At 45.1% G+C, this 22,833-nt stretch overlaps 1 protein-coding gene across 6 annotated transcripts in view; it reads left to right on the top strand.

Moving 5' to 3' along the window:
* Positions 1–22,833, top strand: part of INSC (INSC, spindle orientation adaptor protein) — a 133,330-nt gene that overhangs the window by 77,954 nt on the left and 32,543 nt on the right. For 5 of the 6 annotated variants that reach the window (XM_025356937.1, XM_025356941.1, XM_025356942.1 and 2 more), the window contains 2 exons: positions 2,080–2,193; positions 12,530–12,655. In XM_025356937.1, the coding sequence (XP_025212722.1) occupies positions 2,080–2,193; positions 12,530–12,655 (240 nt within the window). The remainder of the gene's footprint in view (positions 1–2,079; positions 2,194–12,529; positions 12,656–22,833) is intronic. The other variant, XM_025356943.1, reaches the window with a different exon arrangement.

Raw genomic sequence — 22,833 nt, 5'->3', positions numbered from 1 at the left:
TTTGATCTCATATCTTTCCAGATTTACACTGTAAAGGATGCTTACAACTTTTCTTTGTCAGAGATCTGATTCACTGAGACATATCTGAGGTGTAATTACTGTATATATGTGTATAGACATTAACATGAAATTATTCTCAGACTTAAATTGTCTAATATTAGCAGCTGATTGCAAAAGACATTGGATTTGAATTGTTTAATGTAATGCTAATTTGCTTCAAGTGCAAACACTAATCAGGAACATTAGGTAATTATCATTTAGGTACAGGACCCCAATATATGAAATCTGCATTTTCATGTGAGCATTAGTATCACATGTGTAGCTGCTTACGGTAACAGTGGGAAGAATTCTAAGAAGTGTGATCATTACAGGGATTTGTAGTGACAAATCTTGGTTATTAATTTTACATTTTGTTGAATTTCTAATAAGAGGCATCTATCAAAACTTAAAGCATAATTTTTGTATTTAATGTAGTTTGATTAAATACACACTTTATCTTAGACTGCTATATCTAGATTAGCACGTTGTGCATGTGTGAGGAATTTCATAAATTTGAATAAAGAAGACAAAAGGGAGAGCCACTTACCTTGAGCCTCAAACCTCCTAACTTTAATCATTTTACAAACAGGGAAACCAAAGTGTAGGGAGCTAAACTGCACAAGATCACAAAATTATAACTGCTTACAATTTTATTTAGTTTCCACCTGGCAGCTACCTTTAGAAATCCTTTATATATATTGACAACCTTAAAAAATGGGCACAACCCCCTTAAAAGATAGAAATTGTTATTTACACCATTTTATTTATTTATTTATTTGAGATGGGGGTCTTGCTATATTGTCCAGGACTGGACTTGAGCAATCCTCCTGCCTCAATCTTCAAGTAGCTGGGACTCATAGGCACTTGCCACTGCAGCTGGCTTATTTTTACACCACTTTATAGGGGAGGAAACTGAGGCAAAGAAAGGCTAAGGTGCTCCAAGTGTTGCTCTTAAGTATCTTTTCCATAACACCGGTGTTTAATTAAAAATAAATTTCATTTTAATGTTTTAAACTGGCAACTGAAAGCACATGGGTGGCTGCTCAGAGCACCCAGGTCTGGAGGTCTTACTTTCTTGCCTGAGGCCCTTGAAGGTTGCTCTTCTCAGTCTCTAGATCCATTCTTTCTAGGAGAAAACTTGAGCTACTGGTATTAATTAGCAGGAAGGAATCCTTTATAATCAATGAATCACATGCTCCAAGGCAAATGGCTGATGATGAAGTGGTTTCAAGTTACACGAAAACCTTTCCCTCAGAAATTAGCTAAACTTTTCTGGAAATAATCTTTGTATCTTTTTTGTTAATGAATCTTTCATTTGCTTTCCTTCCTGAACCTCTCTTCTTGGTCTTATGTTCAGTCATTCCCAGACCCTCTCACCGCTAGCCTTAGGTTCTTCAGCCTTGATGAGTATAGCATTCCTCACCTAGTTACCCACCCTTTGACAAGATTCCCAGTGTTGCTATTTCGTCTTGGCCTTGCCCCCCAAGCAGCAAGCTATTGGAGAGAGCAAATGTTCAATAAAAATATCCCTCAAGCAGTAAACTACTGTGAAGCACTTCTCTTGACTTAACCCTTGAACCCATCCATCACTCAGCTGGAGTTCACCATTGGCTAATAGCCATTCAAAATGAGCAAATTCTTTGGTCACAGCTATAGCCACTCATTAGTTTTCAATTTGATGATTTGTTAATTTAACTGATGGTTTCTTTTCTCATTAAGAACCAGTAGATTCACAAAATGGTATTTGCTGAGCTCATCAATGTTGGGAGCTGATTTTCTGAGGGACTAGGGCAAGGCTAATTATGGCCTATGTCCCAAGGGCTTGAAATTATCCCATATCTCTAAAATGTAGCTTAGACCTCTCCCTAACTGATACCTTTCCCAAAGCTAGAACCTCATTGCCCTCACAATGGGACAGTGGCTAGGGGCAGGAGTAGATTTCATGGTTGCTATTAGGAGCATGGGCCCACTGGTGTTCCATTAAGATGAGCAGAGGGTAGAGGTGGTGAGTAACTAGCTAACTTTTCTCTCCCTTCTTAGGCACTGGTGAGAAAAATTGATGCCTCAGACAATATCTACACCACAGAGTCCACCACAGGGAACCTGTTCAGCCTGACCCAGGAGGGGGCTCCCTTGTGCCGCATCATAGCCAAGGTGAGCTTCATGATTAGGGGTCAAAATGGCAGGCCTGGGGAAGTACGAGGAAGCTCACTTGTTCAGTGGGAATAGCTGGCTCAGGAGGTCTGTCTTGGCCCCTGCATTAGCTGCCGAGTGACCTTGGGAGAGTCACTTATCCTATCTGGGCCTTGGTGTCTGCATTTTTAATAGGTGGCTAGCCCCTCTGATTTCATTTCTTACTTGAGACAGAAATCTGGTGCCCCCAGAGCCTCTATCTTCTTTCCTTATGTGGTATATGTTATAAATATCAACCATCCTTCTCCATCTCCACATATCCTTCCCTTCCTGGCAGCTGTGGTGTCCCTGAGGTCCATGGGATGTGGTGATGTAGTGAATAAAGAGATCATCTGGCATGTGGCATTTTGGGTGATCAATTGACCTTTTATGGCTCCCTGACATCATGGTTGTAAGACATGGGATGTCTCAAACCCAGTTCAAAGAAAAGTTTATTTTTCCATATAGACTTGTGTATGGTTTAAGCTCTATCCACATCTCTTAATGCTGCTGCTATAACAACCTATACCCCATAATAATTAGCAGTAGCATTATCAGGAGAAAGAGGAGGAACAGGTCTACAACCATGACCTTTGCCACAAACTCAGAGGTTTGTTCTCTGGGTGCCCTTAGTCTCTTTTTATGTCCCCTTAGAATCTTGTGATTCTGCCTATGATCCTTGGAAAAGCAGGAGGAGACTCTGGGTCCTCTATTGTTTTGTCACCAAAGATACTGGCCAGTGTTCAACAGGCATCAAGACAAGATGGGGTCTGAAATACACTCAGTCTCTGCCTAAGCTTTCCTACTCCTCCCAAAAAAGGAGGCTATACAATTCTCTGAACAAAATAAGATGCTGCCGGGCGCGGTGGCTCAAGCCTGTAATCCCAGCACTTTGGGAGGCCGAGACGGGCGGATCACAAGGTCAGGAGATCGAGACCATCCTGGCTAACACGGTGAAACCCCGTCTCTACTAAAAAATAGAAAAAACTAGCCGGGCGAAGTGGCGGTTGCCTGTAGTCCCAGCTACTCGGGAGGCTGAGGCAGGAGAATGGCGTGAACCCGAGAGGAGGAGCTTGCAGTGAGCTGAGATCCGGCCACTGCACTCCAGCCTGGGTGACAGAGCGAGACTCCGTCTCAAAAAAAAAAAAAGAAATAAGATGCAAAGATGTGCTCACGGAATACAAGAAGGGAGAAGAATGCAGGCTAAACTACAAAGCAGACTTGATTTAACTAATGCTTCTCAAGTCTGTTGGCATGTTTCTCCTTTTAAACCTTCCTGTCAGTTTCTCCCTCTCCTAGGCTGAAGAGGAGCCCAGAGACAGCCTCCCTCTCTCCTCTGGCTCTCTCTGTTGGTTGGGTCCTACATTCTGGCCATGGACTGGGGTGGTTGTGGCTGTCCCAGGTGCTTGTCTGAGGAGAAAGAAGAGAAGGCACAAGGGCATAAGTCATGGCCTTCATACCTTTTGTCTTTGTGATTTGAATGTCCTTCTCTCTTTTTGCCACTTGGAAAACTCTTACTCAGCATTCCACACTCAATTCTGTATTCTTCTTTATTGCTTTCCAGACACCCTCCCACCTGTGGTGTCTAAAAAGAGTAGCAGGCACTGTCTCAGCACTTACCATATTCTATTTTGTTATGTATTTTAAGCTGTGTGCTTTTCAAGGACAGAAATATCTGAATCATCTCTGTGTCCTTGGTGCCTAGTGCAATCCCTGCACAAAGTGGGTACTCAAAGAGTTTGTTGAATGAGAAAGTTACAAATTCACAGATCCAAAATCTTTGAGAGTTGAGAGGGAACTGAAGTTCATTCGACCTTCAACTTCAGTAGGGGTTTCTGAAGGGCTGTTGAGTATCCAGTGGGTCATCCTGTATCCAGAAACAGGTTCACTGGGCGTGGAATATTTTAAATAGACCCCCTTATTTCCCTTCTCTCATGTCCCTAGTTCTAATGCAAGTTCTCAGGGTACTACACTCTGAGATATACAAAGCTAGTATGGTACTCTCTAATAACATTTATACTCAGACTAGATTCATATGTATTGGAAGAGAATTCACATATGTTTGACTCTGTTATATTTCTGACACTACACCGACAGGGTCTCATGTAATTGTCATGATTCTGTGAGGAGGGTGGTATTAACATTTTGTACAAATGAAGACACTGAAGAACAGAGAGATTAAATAACTTGCTGAAGAGCATATAACTATCAAGTTGAATTGCAGGTATTCAAATTGTGAGCTTTGATTCCGAAGGATTCATTGTACTTAAATCATATGCCTGGGAGTAGGTCTAGGATTTGTGAGGCCAGAATCTTATAGAATTACTGGGGCCTTACTTAAGTAAAAGATTATAGAATTCCGAATTCCAAATTATTTAGAAAAGTGGGTTATTTAGAACGAGAAAATAATTCAAGAATATTTCTGGAAGGCAATTTTTTATTTTTTAACCACTTTTTAAAAATTATTATACTTTAAGTTCTAGGGTACATGTGCACAATGTGCAGGTTTGTTACATATGTATACATGTGCCGTGTTAGTTTGCTGCACCCATTAACTTGTCATTTACATTAAGCGTGCTGCCTAATGCTATTCCTCCACCCTCCCCCCTCCTCCCTCCCCCCACCCCATGATAGGCCCCAGTGTGTGATGTTCCCTGCCCTGTGTCCAAGTGCTCTCATTTTTCAATTCCCACCTGTGAGTGAGAACATGCAGTGTTTGGTTTTTTGTCCTTGCAATAGTTTGCTCACAATATTGGTTTCGAGCTTCATCCATGTTGCTACAAAGGACATGAACTCATCCTTTTTTATGGCTGCATAGTATTCCATGGTATATATGTGCCACATTTTCTTAATCCAGTCTATCATTGATGGACATTTGGGTTGGTTCCAAGTCTTTTCTATTGTGAATAGTGCTGCAATAAACATACATGTGCATGTGTCTTTATAGCAGCATGATTTATAATCCTTTGGGTATATACCCAGTAATGGGATCGCTGGGTCAAATGGTATTTCTAGTTCTAGATCCTTGATGAATCGCCACACTGTCTTCTGGAAGGCAATTCTATACTAGGTTGGTTTGCAGGAATTCACTTACATGAGAAAGTGATGCCAACCACATTAATATATCCCACCAAACTAAAACAAAGCATGCCTCTCACACTCAGCTTCACAGCTAGATCTGAAAAATGCCTGCAGCCACTCCAATACTACATTAGAGGAAGACTAAATCAAAAAGGATGGTGGTTTTCATTAATTACAATGGGAGTTGTAATTCATTAGCTTCATGGTTAACTTGTCCCTGAACTCGGCTTTAAGATACTTAGAGCAAATATAGGCAACTGGTAGCCCTAGGACCTCAGAAAGGTCTTTCGTTTCTGGTTTCCATTCTTTTTCACTTGAAATATGACATCACCCGGAGACAGAACCAGCGATCTAATTGGTAGCAAAGTTATGTCCTTCAATAGACTTAAGATGCTAGTCACAGGAAGATGCCCCAGCAACAGTGGTTCCCAGTGCCTACTCTGTATTGCAGTCCCTCAGAGAGTTTGTGGAAAACCCAGATACTTGTGCCATATCCAAGATTCCCTGGGGTCCTTGGGTAAGACCTGAGAATCTTCATTTTAACAAGCTCTACAAGTAGTTCTAAAGCATGGCCAGACTCAAAATCACTGATCTAAGCCCGTAAAGCAATCTTAATAGTAGAGCAGCATAAATCCTCATCAACTCTTGTGAGTGGAGAAGTGAGTTATATGTAATAGCAATAGCTAACATTTGAGTGTTGCTGTGTTTTGTCTTTAATGCATTACATACTTCCTTTCTTTTAAATCACAAAACCATCCTATGAAGAAGGTACCATGTTGTTACCATCAATAGTTGAGGAAATGGTTTAAGGAGCTTATTCAGGATCATACAGCTGACAAGGGGTCAAGACAGAATTGAACCCCAGTCTCAGCCTCTTTAATTTTAATTCAGAGTTCATGGTCCTAAACACCACAGTGGTGACTTCTGGTTCAATCCTTGACCCTTCAGGTCCTTGAGCCAAAGTGTGACTCAGGAGTTCTCAATCCTGGATACACAATCGAACTCTTAGAGAGCTTTAAAATTTTTCGGATTCTGATTTAATTGGTCTGGAGTAGGTCCTGGGATGAATATTTTAGCTTTCCAAGTGATTCTACTGTGCCGTGTGGGTTGAGGATCTCTACTCTCTTTTGGGAGTCATTTAAATGTATTTAACCTGAAGAGCTTGTAGTGGTGTTGGGGCAAAGGGGATGAAGGAGATAGCATTGGATCTGTTTTCTCCAAGGATTCTGTGACTCAAACATTTAACTTAGTCAAGAGGGTTGACTGTAGATTTTTGTCTTGGTGCTGTTGGGGAACAGCGAACAGCTCCAACCTCTGAGCTGAAACTGACTTAACGTTAGTTTGATGATTAACTCCAAACAGTAAGTAGCTGAATTTCTTTTGGAACAATTACCATTTTTCCCATTCAAAATGAGTTGCAAACACATGCTGGGTTTGGGTTCTCTGTGTGGATCTGAGGTAGTCTGGGTGGGATAAGGACGACTTCTGAATGGTGCATGGGGTCTGAAGAGATTTTATGTTTTGTAAAGAATGGGCCTTAGAAATTTCCTGGGAAGGAAACTTTGCTTGACAGTAGCTCTGAAGCTCTGGGTGTTCTGTTTCAGGACCTGAGCACTCAAGATGTGTTTCCATGTGCCGCTTGATATAGACAGCTCCTACCACCTGCCAGAATTTGAGCTTCACGTTCAGGAAAGCAGAGAGGAGACATGTATTTGGTTGTAAGCCAAGATGATGTTTGGCCTCCTGCAGATTTAGTCTCCTGTCAGGACCAGGCCTGGGTCCAACTCCAGTTAAACATTAATCCCAAACATTTCCAGTGGTAGAAACAGGGGAAAAGGCCTGGGTTGGGACGAGAGGGCAGCTCTCATCCCAGCTCTACTGCTAGCTCACCGAAGGAAGTTGGCCAGACCACTGGGGATTAACTCCTCCTTGGTACCTTTGTGGCCTGAGGATGCTGGACTGTATATTTAAGACACCTTCCAAATCTACCATGCTGCCTGGCTTTCCCAGTGTTTTCATGGGAAAAGTAAGGTTGCAATTTTACTTTTATCCTATTCCTTTTTAAAACAGAAGGCTAAGGTGAACTATTTGCCACGTTTAGTCATCACTTCCTACATTTCTGTCCACAGGCTTCTCAGCTGTTCCATCACCTCCTCAGCTACTCAGGGATCTCCCATGCCCCTAGCACTCCTCTGGGCTCTCAAGAGCCATGACTAGGAGTTGTTTAAAGATTTGGAATGATCATTTGATTATTTACATGGGCCACACCCTCCAGAGCCTGCCAAGAGAATACTTGAGTCTTACTGAATATTAACAACAACGATAATAATTACTATTTATTGGTGGCTTCCTATGTGTCTAGGCCCTGTGCAGGGACTTTCACACAGTTGTTGTATCTTGTCTACATGACCCCTCTGAGAAGTGTATCAGTGACCCTGTTTTACAGGTTAGAACTCCAGGACTCACAGTGGTTGAATACCTTGAGCAGTTGACACTTGAAACTAAATTTGTCCAGCTCTGGAGTCAGTGCTATTTCCATTTCAGCAGCTCAGTTGGTTAAAATCTAGAGTCTTTCCCTTTCCAGGCAAAACCCTGCTACAACAAATCTGTCTCCCTCCTAATCAGTATTTCCTCTTTTTCTGCTCCTGGTCCACTGCACAGTAATCAGCTTGCTTGCTCTGGGTATGAGGCTGGTGGAGGTCAAAACTGGGAGGCATTGGCAGGAGCTGGGGACAAATGGGAGAATATGAGCTTTCTGAAGCCAAAAGTGATCAACTCTGATGATGATGGTTGTGATGACAACTGTAGTAGCAGTAGTAAAATAAATTTAGTTTTATAGCCCTCACTTTGTGCCAGATAATGTTTTAAGGGCTTTATACAAATAATGTATTTTAACCTCCCAATGATCCTCTGTGGTAGGCAGGATCTACCCCCATTTTCCAGGTGAGGGAGCTAAGACAGTGAAAAGGTCCAAAGCTAGTAAGTGACTGAACTGGAATTTGAACCTGGCTGTTTGGCAGCAAAGACTACGCATCTGGTTACTGTTCTGAACTGCTTCTCAGCAGCCCCTCCTCTTCCTCTTCCTCCCACCTCTTCCTTCCCACTCTCTTCCTTTCTCCCACCAATCTTCCATGCCCATTGTTTACTCAAGCATGATGCTATGCTTTCTATTCACCATCTCATCTGATTCTCCAACAGTCTTTTGATTTGTCATAATTATAATTCCCATTTTGAACATGAAGAAACAGAGTTTCAGAAAGAATATAAATAATGTATTCAAGGTCACACATATGAAAGCAGAGCTGGGATTTTTATTTTTTTTTATTTTTATTTTTTTGAGACGGAGTCTTGCTCTGTGCCCCAGGCTGGAGTGCAGTAGCGAGATCTCGGCTCACTGCAAGCTCCGCCCCGCTGGGTTCACGCCGTTCTCCTGCCTCAGCCTCTCGAGTAGCTGGGACTACAGGCGCCCGCCACCTCGCCCGGCTAATTTTCTTGTATTTTTAGTAGAGACGGGGTTTCACCGTGTTAGCCAGGATGGTCTCGATCTCCTGACCTCGTGATCCGCCCGTCTCGGCCTCCCAAAGTGCTGGGATTACAGGCTTGAGCCACCGCGCCTGGCCGCAGAGCTGGGATTTTAACCAGGTCTACAGATTCCAAAATCTTAATCTCAACCTTCTGATATTTCAGGTCTAAAGGATGAAGTAACAGAGTGTTGAAGCAGAGAAAAAGATTCAAGGAGGACTTCCATCTTTCCAGCTCATCTTTTCATCCATTTTTCTGGGCTGGAAAAGGGAGTCCTTCCTGAATCTTCTCTCTGGGAGAAGATGGGAGACTAATTCCTCCTATAGAATTACTGTGTTTGGGTTTCCAGTTCTGACAGTGATGCAGGAGCTGGAAGTCCCTGGCATGCCCTGCACAGCATCCTCACCTTGGATGCTCAGTAGATGTACCCAGTGTTGTGACAGTGTGGGGCAGTGACCTAGTGGCCTTCCTCATCCACCTCTTTGCTGCCTGCTGTTTTGTTTGTTTGGGTCCTTCATCTATCTTAGCTGCCTCTGGGAGAAAACATGGGCAACCTCTCTGAGGCTTGTCCTCTCAGCTTCTTGGGTTCCTCTGAAGGCTAAAGAATAAGCCCAGACCTCTCTGTGATGATGGTGGCAAACTCCATCCCTTCCCCTGTGCAGGGCACAGAAAACTCCTCTGGGCTTCATCAAAATTATCCCCCCCCCACCACCAATAGCTCCTCTGTTATTCCTTCCACCACCAGCCCACACACCCCATAAGTGATCTCTTCCCACTTTATGACAGCTCATCCCAAATCTCTCTGAATAATTCATACTGTTATGTGGCTGGGCTTTGAGCCCAGAGCTTTCTATAAAATTAAACAAGCTTTAGCCAACAATGTGATTCTGCTAGCTCAGGCCATTCCCAGCTTCACTCCAGGATGAGTACTGCACTTGGTTCTTGAATGGGGGCTCCAGAGTGGTCCTCAAGACCAATCCATCTTATTTCCTCTGTGGCCTCCTTCCTTCTCTCTCCTCCCACATATCCTAGCCCTCAGGCCCTCCTTCATGAGGAGGTGAGACATTCTTCTAACCAGGAAGCCTCACATAGCCTGACCCTTACACACTCTCCAGAACCAGGTTCTAGGCCTTTCCACATGCACTAACTCAATTGCACCCCCAACAGCTCAGATATATAACTATCATAGCCCATTTTTAGCCAAACTTAACCAGCAGGAAAGCCAGGATTTGGACCAGAATCTCCTTCTTCTGGATCCAGGAATTTCCCCCTCCCTCTCCTGGTAGCTAAAAGTGCTAAGAAGGCCATTTTTCACAGGCTTGAGAAAGAGGTAATGAGAATCCAGTGCAAATGCATGCAGGGGCTTAAATATAGTTGTGCTGGGCTCGGTGCCTCCTGAGCCAAAGGAGGGCTGCCACATTCATCCTGGCTCAGGCCTCATGCGCGTTCTTTGGCACTGTTTCTTCATTGTCTGCTTCAGATGTAAATGTCTATCAATCAGTCATCTCTCTCTCTCTCATCTATCTACATATATGGAGAAATAATAGTTATACAATATGTATGTTTAAATATAAGCACACATATATATAAATATATATCCATATATATGAATGTATATTTACATCTGGAGGAAGGCTAGAAATGACCAGCAGGGCTTGCTGAGGTGAGCTTAGGAGTTCCATTTCTTTTCTTCTCATTCTAAAGAGTAACTTGGTTTTGCTTCAGTGACTCTCTGAGGTCTGTATGTAGAATCCTCTTGCAGATGTCCCAGGAACTATGGGAAAGTAGGAAGGCAGGAGTAAAGGTTGTGGAACAAGGAATCAGACAGGTAAGTGTCTGTCTCATGCCAGACATTTTTACTGAAGTAATTATGTGCACTTAAAATCAGAGTGGTTCTGTCTTGACCCTTCTACAACTCCCTACCCTCCAAGCACGTTAGGGCTTCTGCTCTGTATTCTTTTAACCCTGCACCCCCAACCACATGTCATTGCCCCTCTACCCAGCTTTATACCAACTTTTAAAATCATCTGCCTTCTCTATGAGACCATGAGTTTATTAAGGATGGGACTGAAGCAGTCTTGCTCAGTGTCCAGCGTGATGTCTGGCCTATAATAAACCATTAACATTTGTGAATGCGTGAATGAATGTACTAGCCCTAAGTTATGCCCTTTCACACCAAAAGAAATGAGGGGAATTCAACCACCCCAAAGAGAAGTAGGGATATATAAGTTGTGATCACTCTTAGTTGATTATAAAATATCAGAAATTATGAACTGCTCCAGAGTTGGGTATCTTCATCTTGACCCCTGAAGTGACCAGCAACAAAACTCTTAGAATGAAAAGGGCCCACGAGCCTATCATTGTGGGACGGAGAGGGTGGGAAGATCTGGGATTGAGCTAATTTGGTGAACCTGTGCTGGGCTGCGTCTTCCAATTGTGCATTCACTGTTTTATCAGCCATTCACTGCTGCATCCTCAGCATACATGGAACTGAGCCTGGCACATAGGTATTTTTGTTGTCAGAATTCTTAAAAACCTGACAGAGGATGGTCTTTTGCTGAACTTGCCTTCTTCCTGTAACATTTTGCTTAGTTTTGGGAACTGGTACAAGGAGGTTAGTTAGACCCAGGAGTGATGAGGTTAAAGGCTAGTGCCCCGAGGGACCCAGTTCAGATCAGTTGCTCATGCATTCTTTACTGCTGCCAACCCTAGGCACCCTGCCAGCCTTCAGGGAGGGAAAGAGGGAGAGATCTGGGCAAGGCTAGATGTGGGATATCCAATTCCTGCCACTCTAAATGCCCCAGTTAGTGTTGCCACTGGTTTGCTTGGCACCTTGATTAGTCACTCTAGTGATCTCTTGGCTCCCAGAGCTAAGGTTGGCTCCAGTGATTATTATGAGTAAGTCTGACTAGTTAGCAGGGCACCTGGACAATGAGCTCTGCACTCCTAGATTCTTGCCTGATGGTAGACACTTTACTGGAAAGAAGTTTCCATAAACAGCTCTCACAAAGGGAAAAGGACATATTCACCACACTCAAGAGCTGAGATGATTGTTTTTAAAAGGATTGTACACACACACACACAAACAGGAGTAAAGGAGTGAAAATGAAAATGATGATGTGAATATAGGCTGAATTATTTTACCCATCTGGACTTCAGTTTTTTCGATCAAAAAATGGGAGGAAATGGTAGTGCTAATATAAATGAAACCTTTTTTTTGCCTGCCTCCCACAGCAGTTGGAAGGATCCGAGGAATAGCCTGGTGACTGTTAGCAGAGGGAGATCTAGTCAGTTCCTCCCACCTGCCTCAGTTGGTTTTTAGGACCTGCTTCCTGTGACTCCAGGCCTGCTCTATGGGGGGTTGCTCCAAGGGAGTTGCCAGATGTTTGGGAACCCTGTTGAAGGGTTCTGATCGCCAGCCCTAGGAAATATGCCTGCCTTGGCCCCTGGCTTCTGAGCCCCAGAAGCATTTATGGTATCCAATCTCCAGCTTGGACTATAAAGGGTAACATTATTTCTGGAACCAGCATTTCTGGGTAGCATACATGTGAACATGTGAGCGTAAGTGTGTTAAGTGTGTGCGGGGCGGGGATTGCTGGAGGCAGGGAGGACCCGAAAGCATATCTGGCAAATCAGGGATGTCACTTATTCTTGAGTTAGCCCCAGACAAGGTCACACAGTAATAACATGATGTGATATTTCTTTCTCTTGGCAGGAGGGTGGGGTCGTAGCACTCTTCAAGATTTGCCGGCAGGACACTTTCCGGTGCTTGTACCCCCAGGCGCTCCGCACACTGGCCTCCATCTGCTGCGTGGAAGAGGGTGTCCACCAGCTGGAGAAGGTAAGGACAGCTGGCTGGGTGGTGCCTGAGCTCCTCAAGCCAAGTAGGGGTGAGGGCTAGGCCTCATGGTAGCCATCTGTTCCTTTTCATGGAGCAAATGCCCTGAGTAGTCCTTTTCCCAGGCACCATTTGGATAGGGCTGCTGGGACCTGGACTATGGGAGCTGGCGAAGAGGTGAAGGAGATGGGGACTGAGGAGCCTGAGCGGGAAAGGCAGGGCTCAAAGGGACACTCAGCACTTCCTAGGTGGGGTGACAACTGGGGAGACTGCTGTGAGTGGAACATGGTAGAAGGCAGGCAAGTCAGGGGTGGTGCTGGGGTTCAGGGTGGTTGATTCTTCACCCACAGCAGGCCTCCTGAAGATGGAAGAGGATCCAGATCCTGGGGGCATAGAGTGGGCAAGAGCAGGGCAGCACTGGGTGCCTGGGAGAGCAAGTGGGACTCCTCTTCACTAAAGACCAGTGGGCTTGGGTGAGGGAGGTGGAAGCCCCAGTCCAAGTGCTCACTGGGCCAAGATGGGATGGGAGTAGGGTGGGGTTAGAGAAGGAAGGCGGTGATCAGACAGGCCCTGGTGCCTCTGCTCAAGCCTGATCTATGGTGACATAACTAATTCCAGCCACCCCTGACCCCTTCCCTGGTTGTGGGGCTGAGGCTGCTCCTCTACTTAGACATGTGTGAGTCTGAGCTTGTGGATACGCTCTTGGGGACTCCAGCCAGGAGGGCTGGGTGGCAGGGGCTGAAATCTGGGGTTCCGCAACCAAGTTTCCAGGAAAGATGCTGAAAATTCTTATAGAGAAGTGGAAAGGCCTGGTGTGTCCTGGTACTATGGTGCTACCTGCAGGATTTGGGGGAGGATCTGAGTCTGTTCATGTGAGCTGGTCTAAATGGGGACAGGGGCCAGCAAACTGCTATCTGTCCTCTGCCTCCATGTCCCACAGTCTAGTCCTGGCAGCCCAAATAACTCTACCCTACCCTCAGTTTCTTCACTTTGGTCTGGACTCCTAGACAAATGGTCATCCTACTTTTTACCCTGCCTCTTTCCAAATCTACTCAGATTATCGGGACAGGGTCATAGAATCATGAACTTAGAGATGCTCTTATCTAAGGATGGAATGTGGATAGGAAACCTGCTCATTTTACAGATGACAAGGCTACAGGTCAGAATAGGGAAGTAATTTGCCAAAGGTGACAGAGCAAGATAGTAGAGGAGCTAGTGCCAGCTTTTTAGACAGAGTGCCCTCTTCCCACTGGGTTGGAAGTTTTCACATCTAGTTGCTATAAGCACTAGATTTGAAGGTGAGAAATCCATGCTTACTCCTTCATTGTGCTACTCATTGGGTAGCAAGGCTCTGAGGAGAGAAGTGACTAACTCAAGGTCATCTGTCTACTAAATGAGAGAACCAAAAGCCAAATCCAAGTCTCATAAGACTGAAACCAATTACAGTTATCTCTATTCCGGTGGCCTGTCTGATTGTGTGAGCACAGACATGCTATGCGTGTGCTCTCTTATATGGCAAAATAGAGGAATGGGGAGGGTGGTGAGAGAGAGAGGGAGAGACAGACGGTGGACTTGATAAAGGAAATACATTGAGCATCCTCAACTTCATGTTCGGAATAATTCCCTCCCTTCTCCTTGGGGTCAGGGGTGGCTGGAATTAGTTTTGTCCTTCCTTGGATAGTGTACAAACAACCAAATAGGGTTTGTTTCTCACCTTTCCTGTCTGGTTGGCAGGGAAAATGGGAGGAGAAGATAGAAGGAGCTTGGGATCACCAGCTCTCCAAAAGCAGCAGATTGTATGGCTTTAGTGAGCTTGCAGTGCAGAAGGAAGTTTTCAATTCAGGGAAGAAAAACAACAGGGTTTTTCGTTTGTTTGTTTAGAGCTGAAAACATGTGCAGCTGGGACAGCTGGAGGCATTTTTCCTTTCACCTATCTGATGCTGCTCAAATGCCAGAGTGCTTTAATGTGTCTTTCCCAGTACAGATGGCCCAGGTCCTAGCCTGGGATTCAGACCCTGCCCAGTTGAGCAAAAGGAGAAAGAGATGCTCATAGTCTGGGGGGTTACTACGTGCCAGGTGCTGAGCTAGTCCACTACATATGTCCTTTCATTAATGCACCAGAAGCTTGTGAGGTGAGCACTATTAATATCTCCATCTTAAAGATAAGGAAATGGAATCCCAGGCAGTTTAAGTGACTTGCCTAAATAACATAGTAAGTATTGGAGCCAGAATTTGGACCCACATCTGCCATAGTCCAACACCCAGTGTGTGTCACGACCTCGCTAGTTTAATGGTTACTCTGAGAGCACTGAAAAGGTCCCTGCAGCTTAATCCCAGACCACCTTGCTGTTCCTGGCCAATGTGCTAACCCCTCACACCCCCAACTGGCATAGGGGATAGTAGCTTACCTGGACATTTCTCCCCTCCAGGACAGATTGCTTATAATACACAGACTCTCATGAAATATTTCCTCGGGGCCAGGCACTGAAGAGGAATAAGACTTACCCTGGCAAGGGCCCCTGAGTGATCAGAAATAACAACTACATTGTATGGCAGTTGTAGAGCTTGCAAAGTGACCCCGCATGGAGTCTAATTTCATTTGATGCTTGCTTCAGATTTGAAAGTGTCCCCACAGTATGGATGAGAAAACTGACATCCAGAGAGGTGAAATGACTTCTTGTGTGAAATCATACATTATGTAATTCATTCATTCTGCAAATATTTACTATCTGCTATTTGCCAGGCACTGTTTTAGGCGCTGGGAGTATAACAGTGAACAAAACAGACAAAACTCCTTGTCTTCATGGAGCTTACATTCTAGTCTAGAAGATAGCAAGTTATGGTCCATGGGCTAAATTCAGCCTGCTATCTGCCTTGTCTGGCCCATGAACTAAGAATGATTTGTTTTTTCATTTTTAAATGGTTGGAAAAAAAACCAGAAGAAGAATAAAATTTTGTGTCCCATGAAAACTTATGTGAAATTCGAAGTTCAGCCCATAGTTTTATTAGAACACAGCTACACTCTTTTGTTTGGGTGTTCTCTATGTGCTTTCATACCAAAACAGCAGAACTGAATAGTTGCAACAGAGAGCATATAGTCTGGAAAGCCAAAAATATTTACTTTCTGGCCATCTGTAGAAAATCCTTGCCAAGCCCAGTTCTAGCAGGTAAGGAGGATGTCATGACCATGATGAGAGGAATAATAACTAACATATATCAAATACTTGCTTTGGGCAAGCACTTTGCTAAGCCCCTCCTTTCATCAAGTCATTTATTTCCTGCCATCGTGTTATATCCCCACTGCTTACAGAAGAAAGGGAGACTCAGAGACACGAAGCAACTTGCTCAAGTGCACACAGCTAAAAAATGGCCCAGGCAGTAATGTAATTCCAGCTTTGCTGGGCGAGAGCCAGCCTGGGCTGTTAACCATTTTGCAGACCCAGGATTCAAAATCTGATATTGTGAGGCCACTGTCCATGCTCTTTTCCTCCATATCATGTTGCTTCCAAAGTTGTGAGAAGTTCTAGAGACACCTGTGAGGGCCTTAATCTCCCCCACTCTCCACCTATGTGCCCTCCCTGGGTCCTGTCCATGCTTGCCACCCTCTGTGACCTGGGCTGCTCAGCCCTGCCCACAGAGGCTCTGGTGAGGTTGGCCATTGTCAGTGTTGAGGATGGAAGATGGTGAAGACCAGGCACAGGCTGGATTGTAGAAACCACAGAGTGACAGGTGAGTGAAGGTGGAATGGGGAAGTGTGGTTCCCTGGGGCTCTTGCCAGCCACCCACTCACTGGGCATGGTTCATGGCCTAATTAGATCACATCAAAGTTCCAGCCTTCCCCTCCTGATTTACTGGCCTGGCCTTCTCACTGAGGTTCGCTTAATTAATTGGCAGTGGGAAACGTGCTGGATTTGGTGAAATTCATCTCTGTTGTGTGGCTTCCCCCTCCTTTCCTTCAACCTTGAAGAGGTTCATTAAATCCTGCACAGTCTCCAGCGGAGTTGTGGGTCTAGACAGGTCACTGCATCCATCCCAGTTACTGCTGTGTCATGCCTGAGCCTTGCCCGGTTTGGGGGACTTGTGTGGTCATAGATTCAGTCATGGTCTCATTCACTTACTCACAGGAAGTCACTTCATCTCTGCTGCTTCATTCCTTCTGTTTGCCAGTCAGTCATTCACTTACTTTTAAACTCACTCAAATTCCAGTGCTTTAGGACGGTGAGGCAGGAGCATTGCATGAAGCCAGACTCGCCTGGGCAATATAGCTAGACACTGCTTCTTAAAAATATAAGTAAAATAAAATAATAAGTAAACTTACTCACTCATTTGTTCTCTCATGAAGTCCACCATTAATTCACTCTGCGAATTCCTTTTATCATTGAAGCAGCCTATTACAGTGGGGAGACCGGGAACTAGAGTCAGGCAATCCTGGGTTTGAGCAGATTTTTCTTGCTGTGAGCTTGGATATGTTTTCTTGGGAGACTTTCTTAGCACAGTTTCTTGATCAGTAAAATGAACCTATAAAATCTTCCTCATGTATAGTAATATGATGCTTGGCACAGAGTAGGCAGTGAATAAATGGTGACTACTGTGATTGTGGCAGGTACAATGCTAATCACTGTGACTCTGAAAATGAATGGAAGGTTAGGGTCTGGTGGGGAAGGGAGGGCTGGCATGTGGGAGAGGGGCTGGCCTGGTCAAAGTTGCAGTGAAGTGCACACATGGAGAGGCTGGGTGTGGTGGGGGGGATGAGTCCTCACAGCCTTTCCCTTTAACAGATGAGGAAACTGAGACTTGGAGACTGTTTCCTCAGTCGTGAATGTAGAGCTTGGATGCAAACCCAAGTCTGGCTGATTCTAAACTCCTGCTCTTTCCTCTGCTACCTGGGGAGAGCTGGTCCTTCTGAGGCAAGGACTGCAGAGGGATGACTCCCTGGGAGCTGAGTTCTCTGTGTTGGCCTGGGCAGGGGCCAGACATGGACACCCACCAAGCAGGGATGGAGGCAAGATGCCAACACACAGCAAAGACCTCTCCATGAGTGTCTGACAGGCCTTTTGAGGTCCCATTCTTTCTTTTCAGAGCTGTCACGTGGAGGTCTGGTTCATCCGGGCTGCAGCCTCCCCACATCCTAAGCTTCAGGACATCTGTCCTTCCTTCCCTGTGTCCTCATCTGACATCACTCCTCATTCCCAACCCCTGTGCTGGGCTCTGGAGAAAAGACAGGCTCCCTGCCTCCCAGGATAGCTGATGGGGAGAGGCCTAGCAGGACGGACAGTGGTAAGGGCTGTCCCGTGGCCATCAGAGGCTATAGGCAGGAGGCCCCACCTCTGGTGGGGTTGCCGGTGTAGGCAGCACCAAAGAGGCAATGAAGCTGGTCCCAGAAAGGCCAGGGAGGAGCTCCCAGGCAAGCCGGAGGAAAGCAGTCTTAACAAGGGCAGGGGCAGAGGGGACGCCACAGCAGGGAGCCACCCCATGGGGCTCCAAGTCTTTCAAGGTCTCTGTGTTCAGTGAATTGGGAGAGCCCCAAGGAGGAGGCAGTAGTCTCTGGACCTCACTTGGAAGAAGACTTGAGGGAGAAAATGAGGGCCAAGGAGGGAGTAAGGGCCCCAGAGCCACACAGTCCAGCAAGAGCAGATGAACCCAACCTGGTAAGGGTGGACTGCTCACAGTGGCCTTCTGGAGGACTGGAGCTGGCAAGGTGAACTACCATTACCAAGTGGGAAGATTGCAGGGTTTGGGGAAGGCTGAAGAGAGGTGAGGGAGCAAGTCACTTCTCCTGTCTGAACCCCAGCCTCATCTTCTGTAAAATGGGACTACCACCTTACCACCTCCTTTATAGGGCTGCTACGGTGATGCAATGAAACAATATGGGTGGGTCTTGCAGCAATGATGCCTGCATGGAGAAAGCACTCTGCCTATGTTTGTTTCCTTTTCCTCCTCCCATGCCCATTTGTTTCCACTTTTTCAGGTTGGTCTGGGGAAAACTTCACATTGCCCCCAAAGGACCTGGTTGTTGGGGATTTTGCAATGACTATGGCAGGGTGCCAGGTGCTCTGAGTGGTGAAAGGGAAGGTCAGGGCACTGCTGGTTCAGGGATTGTGGTTGGATGGGGCCAGGTCAGGATGGGGTTAGAGGGGGCTGCAGACTAGAGCTGGACTGGGGACTATGGTCTGGATGAGGGGCTGGAGATGTTAGGGATAGGAAGCTACACGTCTATGGCCATAAGGCGTGGGGGCACTGAAAGCCCAAGGCTCAGACAACCTGCAGGACAGTTCTGGTCATTGTCTTTTCCAGCCTTAAGACCAGAGATGGCCTCACTTTCAAAAGAGCATCCTTTTATTCTCACCCCTCCCTTTTGTTTTATTTTTTCAAATAACGAGTTGGTTCACCCTGTGCTGGAGCCAAGGGGGGAGTTTAATGAAAATCAATACAGAAATTAAAGATGAGGGGAGGGCGGGGAGGAGGGCTCAATTTCAAGTCCAAGAAGAAAATCACCAAGGGCAAGAGCTGGAAAAACTGCTGCCTGTCTCCATGCAGCTCCCTCACGCCCCACCCTCATTTCCTGGGGCAGCTTCTTGGCATCAATAGGCCCTGACAGCTGAGGTGCTGGGCTGAATGAGAGATGAAGACAGAGAGGCCTAGACTGAGCTCTTGAAGTCCCAGAGGCCCTGGGCAGGAGGGAGTGGGCTGCAAGGGGGGGTGGTGCGGAGGCTCTGTGGCCCCTGCTGCTGTTTTACAAGAGTCTCTCTCCACTCTCTGCTCCCTGTATGATTGCAGATGGTCAGAAACAGCTATTTTTTGCAAAAAATGAATAAAAAATTCAAGCAAGCAAAACACCCTCACTTTAATCAGTTTTTCTCACCATTATGCCCATTTACTTTTCACAGTCATTTTGTAAGGAGGGCAGGGAGAGATGGTCACCTCCATCTTATTTACAGAAGAGCAAATTGAAGCTGGAAAGGATAGAGATACTGGGAGGGACAGAGGCTAGAATGAGAACCCTGCGTTTTTGCTCCTAATCCTAAGTGCGCCCCCTGGTCCCATTAGGTGAATGATGTCATAGTGTGCAGAACCCAAGGCAAAGCTACTATCTTGCTAGAGTTGGTTCTAATATATAAGCCAGGCTGGATAGAGACAGAGGAGCTGTGAATGCAAGGCAAAAAAAATCTGCTTAATTTGTCTTGCAATCCTGTCTTTACCTCGGAGTAGCTTTTAGAGAGAGGGAGAAAGAGAATGCCTCTGAATGAAGGTTGCAGGTGCCTCTTCACCCCTCTTTGGCACTCAACCTATCTAGGATTATCAGCTTCCTCCACTCCTCACCCCCAAACACTAGCCTTCAACTCCCATGGGAATGGGCTAAGGCTTTGCAGAGAGCCCCAAGGTCCCAGGTTAGCTGTCTGTGCTGTGACTCTGGCTGACAGGCAGAAAGGAATTGGGGCTGGCACTGTCACTGCCACTCTTCCCAGCCTTGCAAGGGGGCAGGGCCCATGACCGAGCCTTCCCAGAGGGATTGTGGCTTGTTCACTTTCGACATGCCAAAGTTCCTGTCTGTCTGTCTTGATGGCTGGGATGGGGGCATTTAAGGAGGCCAGGATGCAAAGAGGCAGGAACTAAATCAGCCACACTGCCCCACCGGCCCTCTTCCCTTCTAACAAAGATCTAGGCTGAGATTATGGGCCAGTACTTTCCAGACTGAAGGAAGGCCTTGCTGGCTCGGGGACTGCGCCTTTCCTGCCAGGTCCAACCTGAGTTTGGAGAAGGGATGGGGCTGGCAGGCAGTCCGGATGCCTAAGTGCAACAGTGGGTTTGCAGGAGCAGGCTCCGTCCGCGGAGGCTCGGTGGGACCCCATGTGCTGTGCAACAGCGACCCCTGGTGGATAAGAATACCAGTGGCAGCTCCATCAGGCTGCCTGGGGTAGGCTTCTTCTGGGGCTGTTGAGGCTGCTGTTCTCTGGGCTCCAGGACCAACAATCAAGGCCAGTGTGTGGGGCGGAGTGAGTGGGGTAGTAGGGGAGGTTTACAAATTCAATTTTTTTCCTATATAGACACCCAATTGAGCCAGCACCGTTTATTGAAAAGACTATACTTTTCACACTGAATTGAAGTCATACCTTTTTCTTTTTTTAAAAAAATAGTGATATATGCATGAGTCCGTTTCTGGATTTTTTTTTCTGTTCCATTAGCCCTTTTGTTCGTCTTGTGCCAATAGAGCACTGGGCCTCTATAGTCTAATACATTTTTCTATTTGGTAACATAAATTTACCAACTTTGTTCTTCTTTAAGATTATCTAGGTAATTCTTAATTTCTTTGCAGTTTTATATACACTTTAGAATCATCTTGTCAATGTCCACAAAAATACCTGCTGAAATGTTGATTGAGATTTTTTAAAATTTAAATTTTTGGAAATGGACATCCTTGTTTTTTGTTTTTTTGTTTGTTCTTTTGTTTTTTTTTTTGGAGACGGAGTCTCACTCTGTCACCCAGGCTGGAGTGCGGTGGCATGATTCTGGCTCACTGCAACCTCTGCCTCCCGGGTTCATGCGATTCTCCTGCCTCAGCCTCCCAAGTAGCTAGGATTACAGGTGTGTGCCACCATGCCCAGCTAATTTTGTATTTTTAGTAGAGATGGGATTTCACCGTGTTAGCCAGACTGATCTTGAACTCCTGACCTCATGTAATCCGCCCACCTCAGCCTCCCTGACCTCAGGTGATCCGCCCACCTCAGCCTCCCAAAGTACTGGAATTACAGGCATGAGTCACTGTGCCCCACCAGAAATGGACATCTTAAACAATGTAGAATATCCTAATCAATGAACAAAGTACATCTCTCTACTTCATACAAACTGTCTTTAATTTCTCTCAGCAATGTTTTGAGTTTTTAGTGCTGGCATCTTGCACATCTTTTTTAGATTTATTTCTAGTTATGATTTCATGCAAATGTAAATGGTGTTTTTTAATTTTTATTTTCTGTTGTTGCTAATACATAAAAAATACAAATTTGATATTGTATCCAGTAATATTACTTGCTATATTTACTTACTGTTTTTAATAATGTATAGATTCATTAGGGTTTTCTATGTACACAATTATGTCATCTGTAAATAATGACAGTTTTGCTTCTCCTTTTTGAATCCTTCTATTTTTGCATTTCTTGTCTGATTGCATTGGGCAGTATGGTTTTAAATGAGAGCAGTGATAATGGATATCTTTATCTTGTTACTGATTTCAGGTAAAAAGCTGTCAATATTTAATTTATTATTTTATTATTAAGTATGATACCATTATTATTTTAAGGATTAAAAATGAGGCTCATAGAAGGTGGATAACTTGCTCATTTCACCAAGTCAGCAAGGAGCCCAGGCTTTTCTTGCTCTGAAGGTTGTGCAACTTCCTGGTATTACGGATATCTCTGAAACAGTGCTGCTCGACTCAGGATGTCCATGAGAGTTACTTGAGGAGTTTTACAAACTAATGATACCCCCAGCACTTTAGGAGGTCGAGGCGGGCAGATCACTGCACTCCAACCTGGGCGACAGAGTGAGACCTTGTCTCAAAAAAACAATAACAAAAATAAAAGCTTAATGATACCAAGACTGTACCACAGACCAATTAAATTCAAATTTCTGGTGGTAAAGTCTGGGTATATGTGTCTTTAAAACTGTCCTAGACGATTCTAATTATCTAAGAACCAGGCTGAGGACCACTGATCTAGAAGCAGATTGGGTACAATTCAGATCCCAGCTGCGCCCAGTAGTGCTTTGCTGAAAACTTGGTATGTTCTTATCAGCACATGCCTAGTAACCCTAGCCCAAAGAGAAATCCACCCCCAAAGCACCTTCAGAGCATCTGTTTGAAAATCAGCTATAGGGAAAATCATCTGCTTAATAGGGAAATTATTTACTCTATATACTCTTAAGTTATTCAATCCAAAATTGCTTTCCACCTTAATAACTCATCCCTGCTTTCTCTGCTTATATATCTCTTTCTCTCTCTACGTCACTGACTTGCCTGCCAAACTGGTTGTATAATCCCTTTCATTCATTGTTCCATTCCATATTACACATTAATATTTGTGTTTTTCCATTTAGCTTTTAACTGAAGATTCTTGTTTGACATAGCAAAAGAAGTTGAGTGCTGGGATATATTAGTTTGGAGGAGGATAATATTATCATCCTGAAGA

The sequence above is a fragment of the Theropithecus gelada genome, chromosome 14 (assembly GCF_003255815.1).
Source record: "Theropithecus gelada isolate Dixy chromosome 14, Tgel_1.0, whole genome shotgun sequence".
In the NCBI taxonomy this organism is placed as follows: domain Eukaryota; kingdom Metazoa; phylum Chordata; class Mammalia; order Primates; family Cercopithecidae; genus Theropithecus; species Theropithecus gelada.
This window is presented reverse-complemented; position numbering and strand designations above follow the sequence as displayed.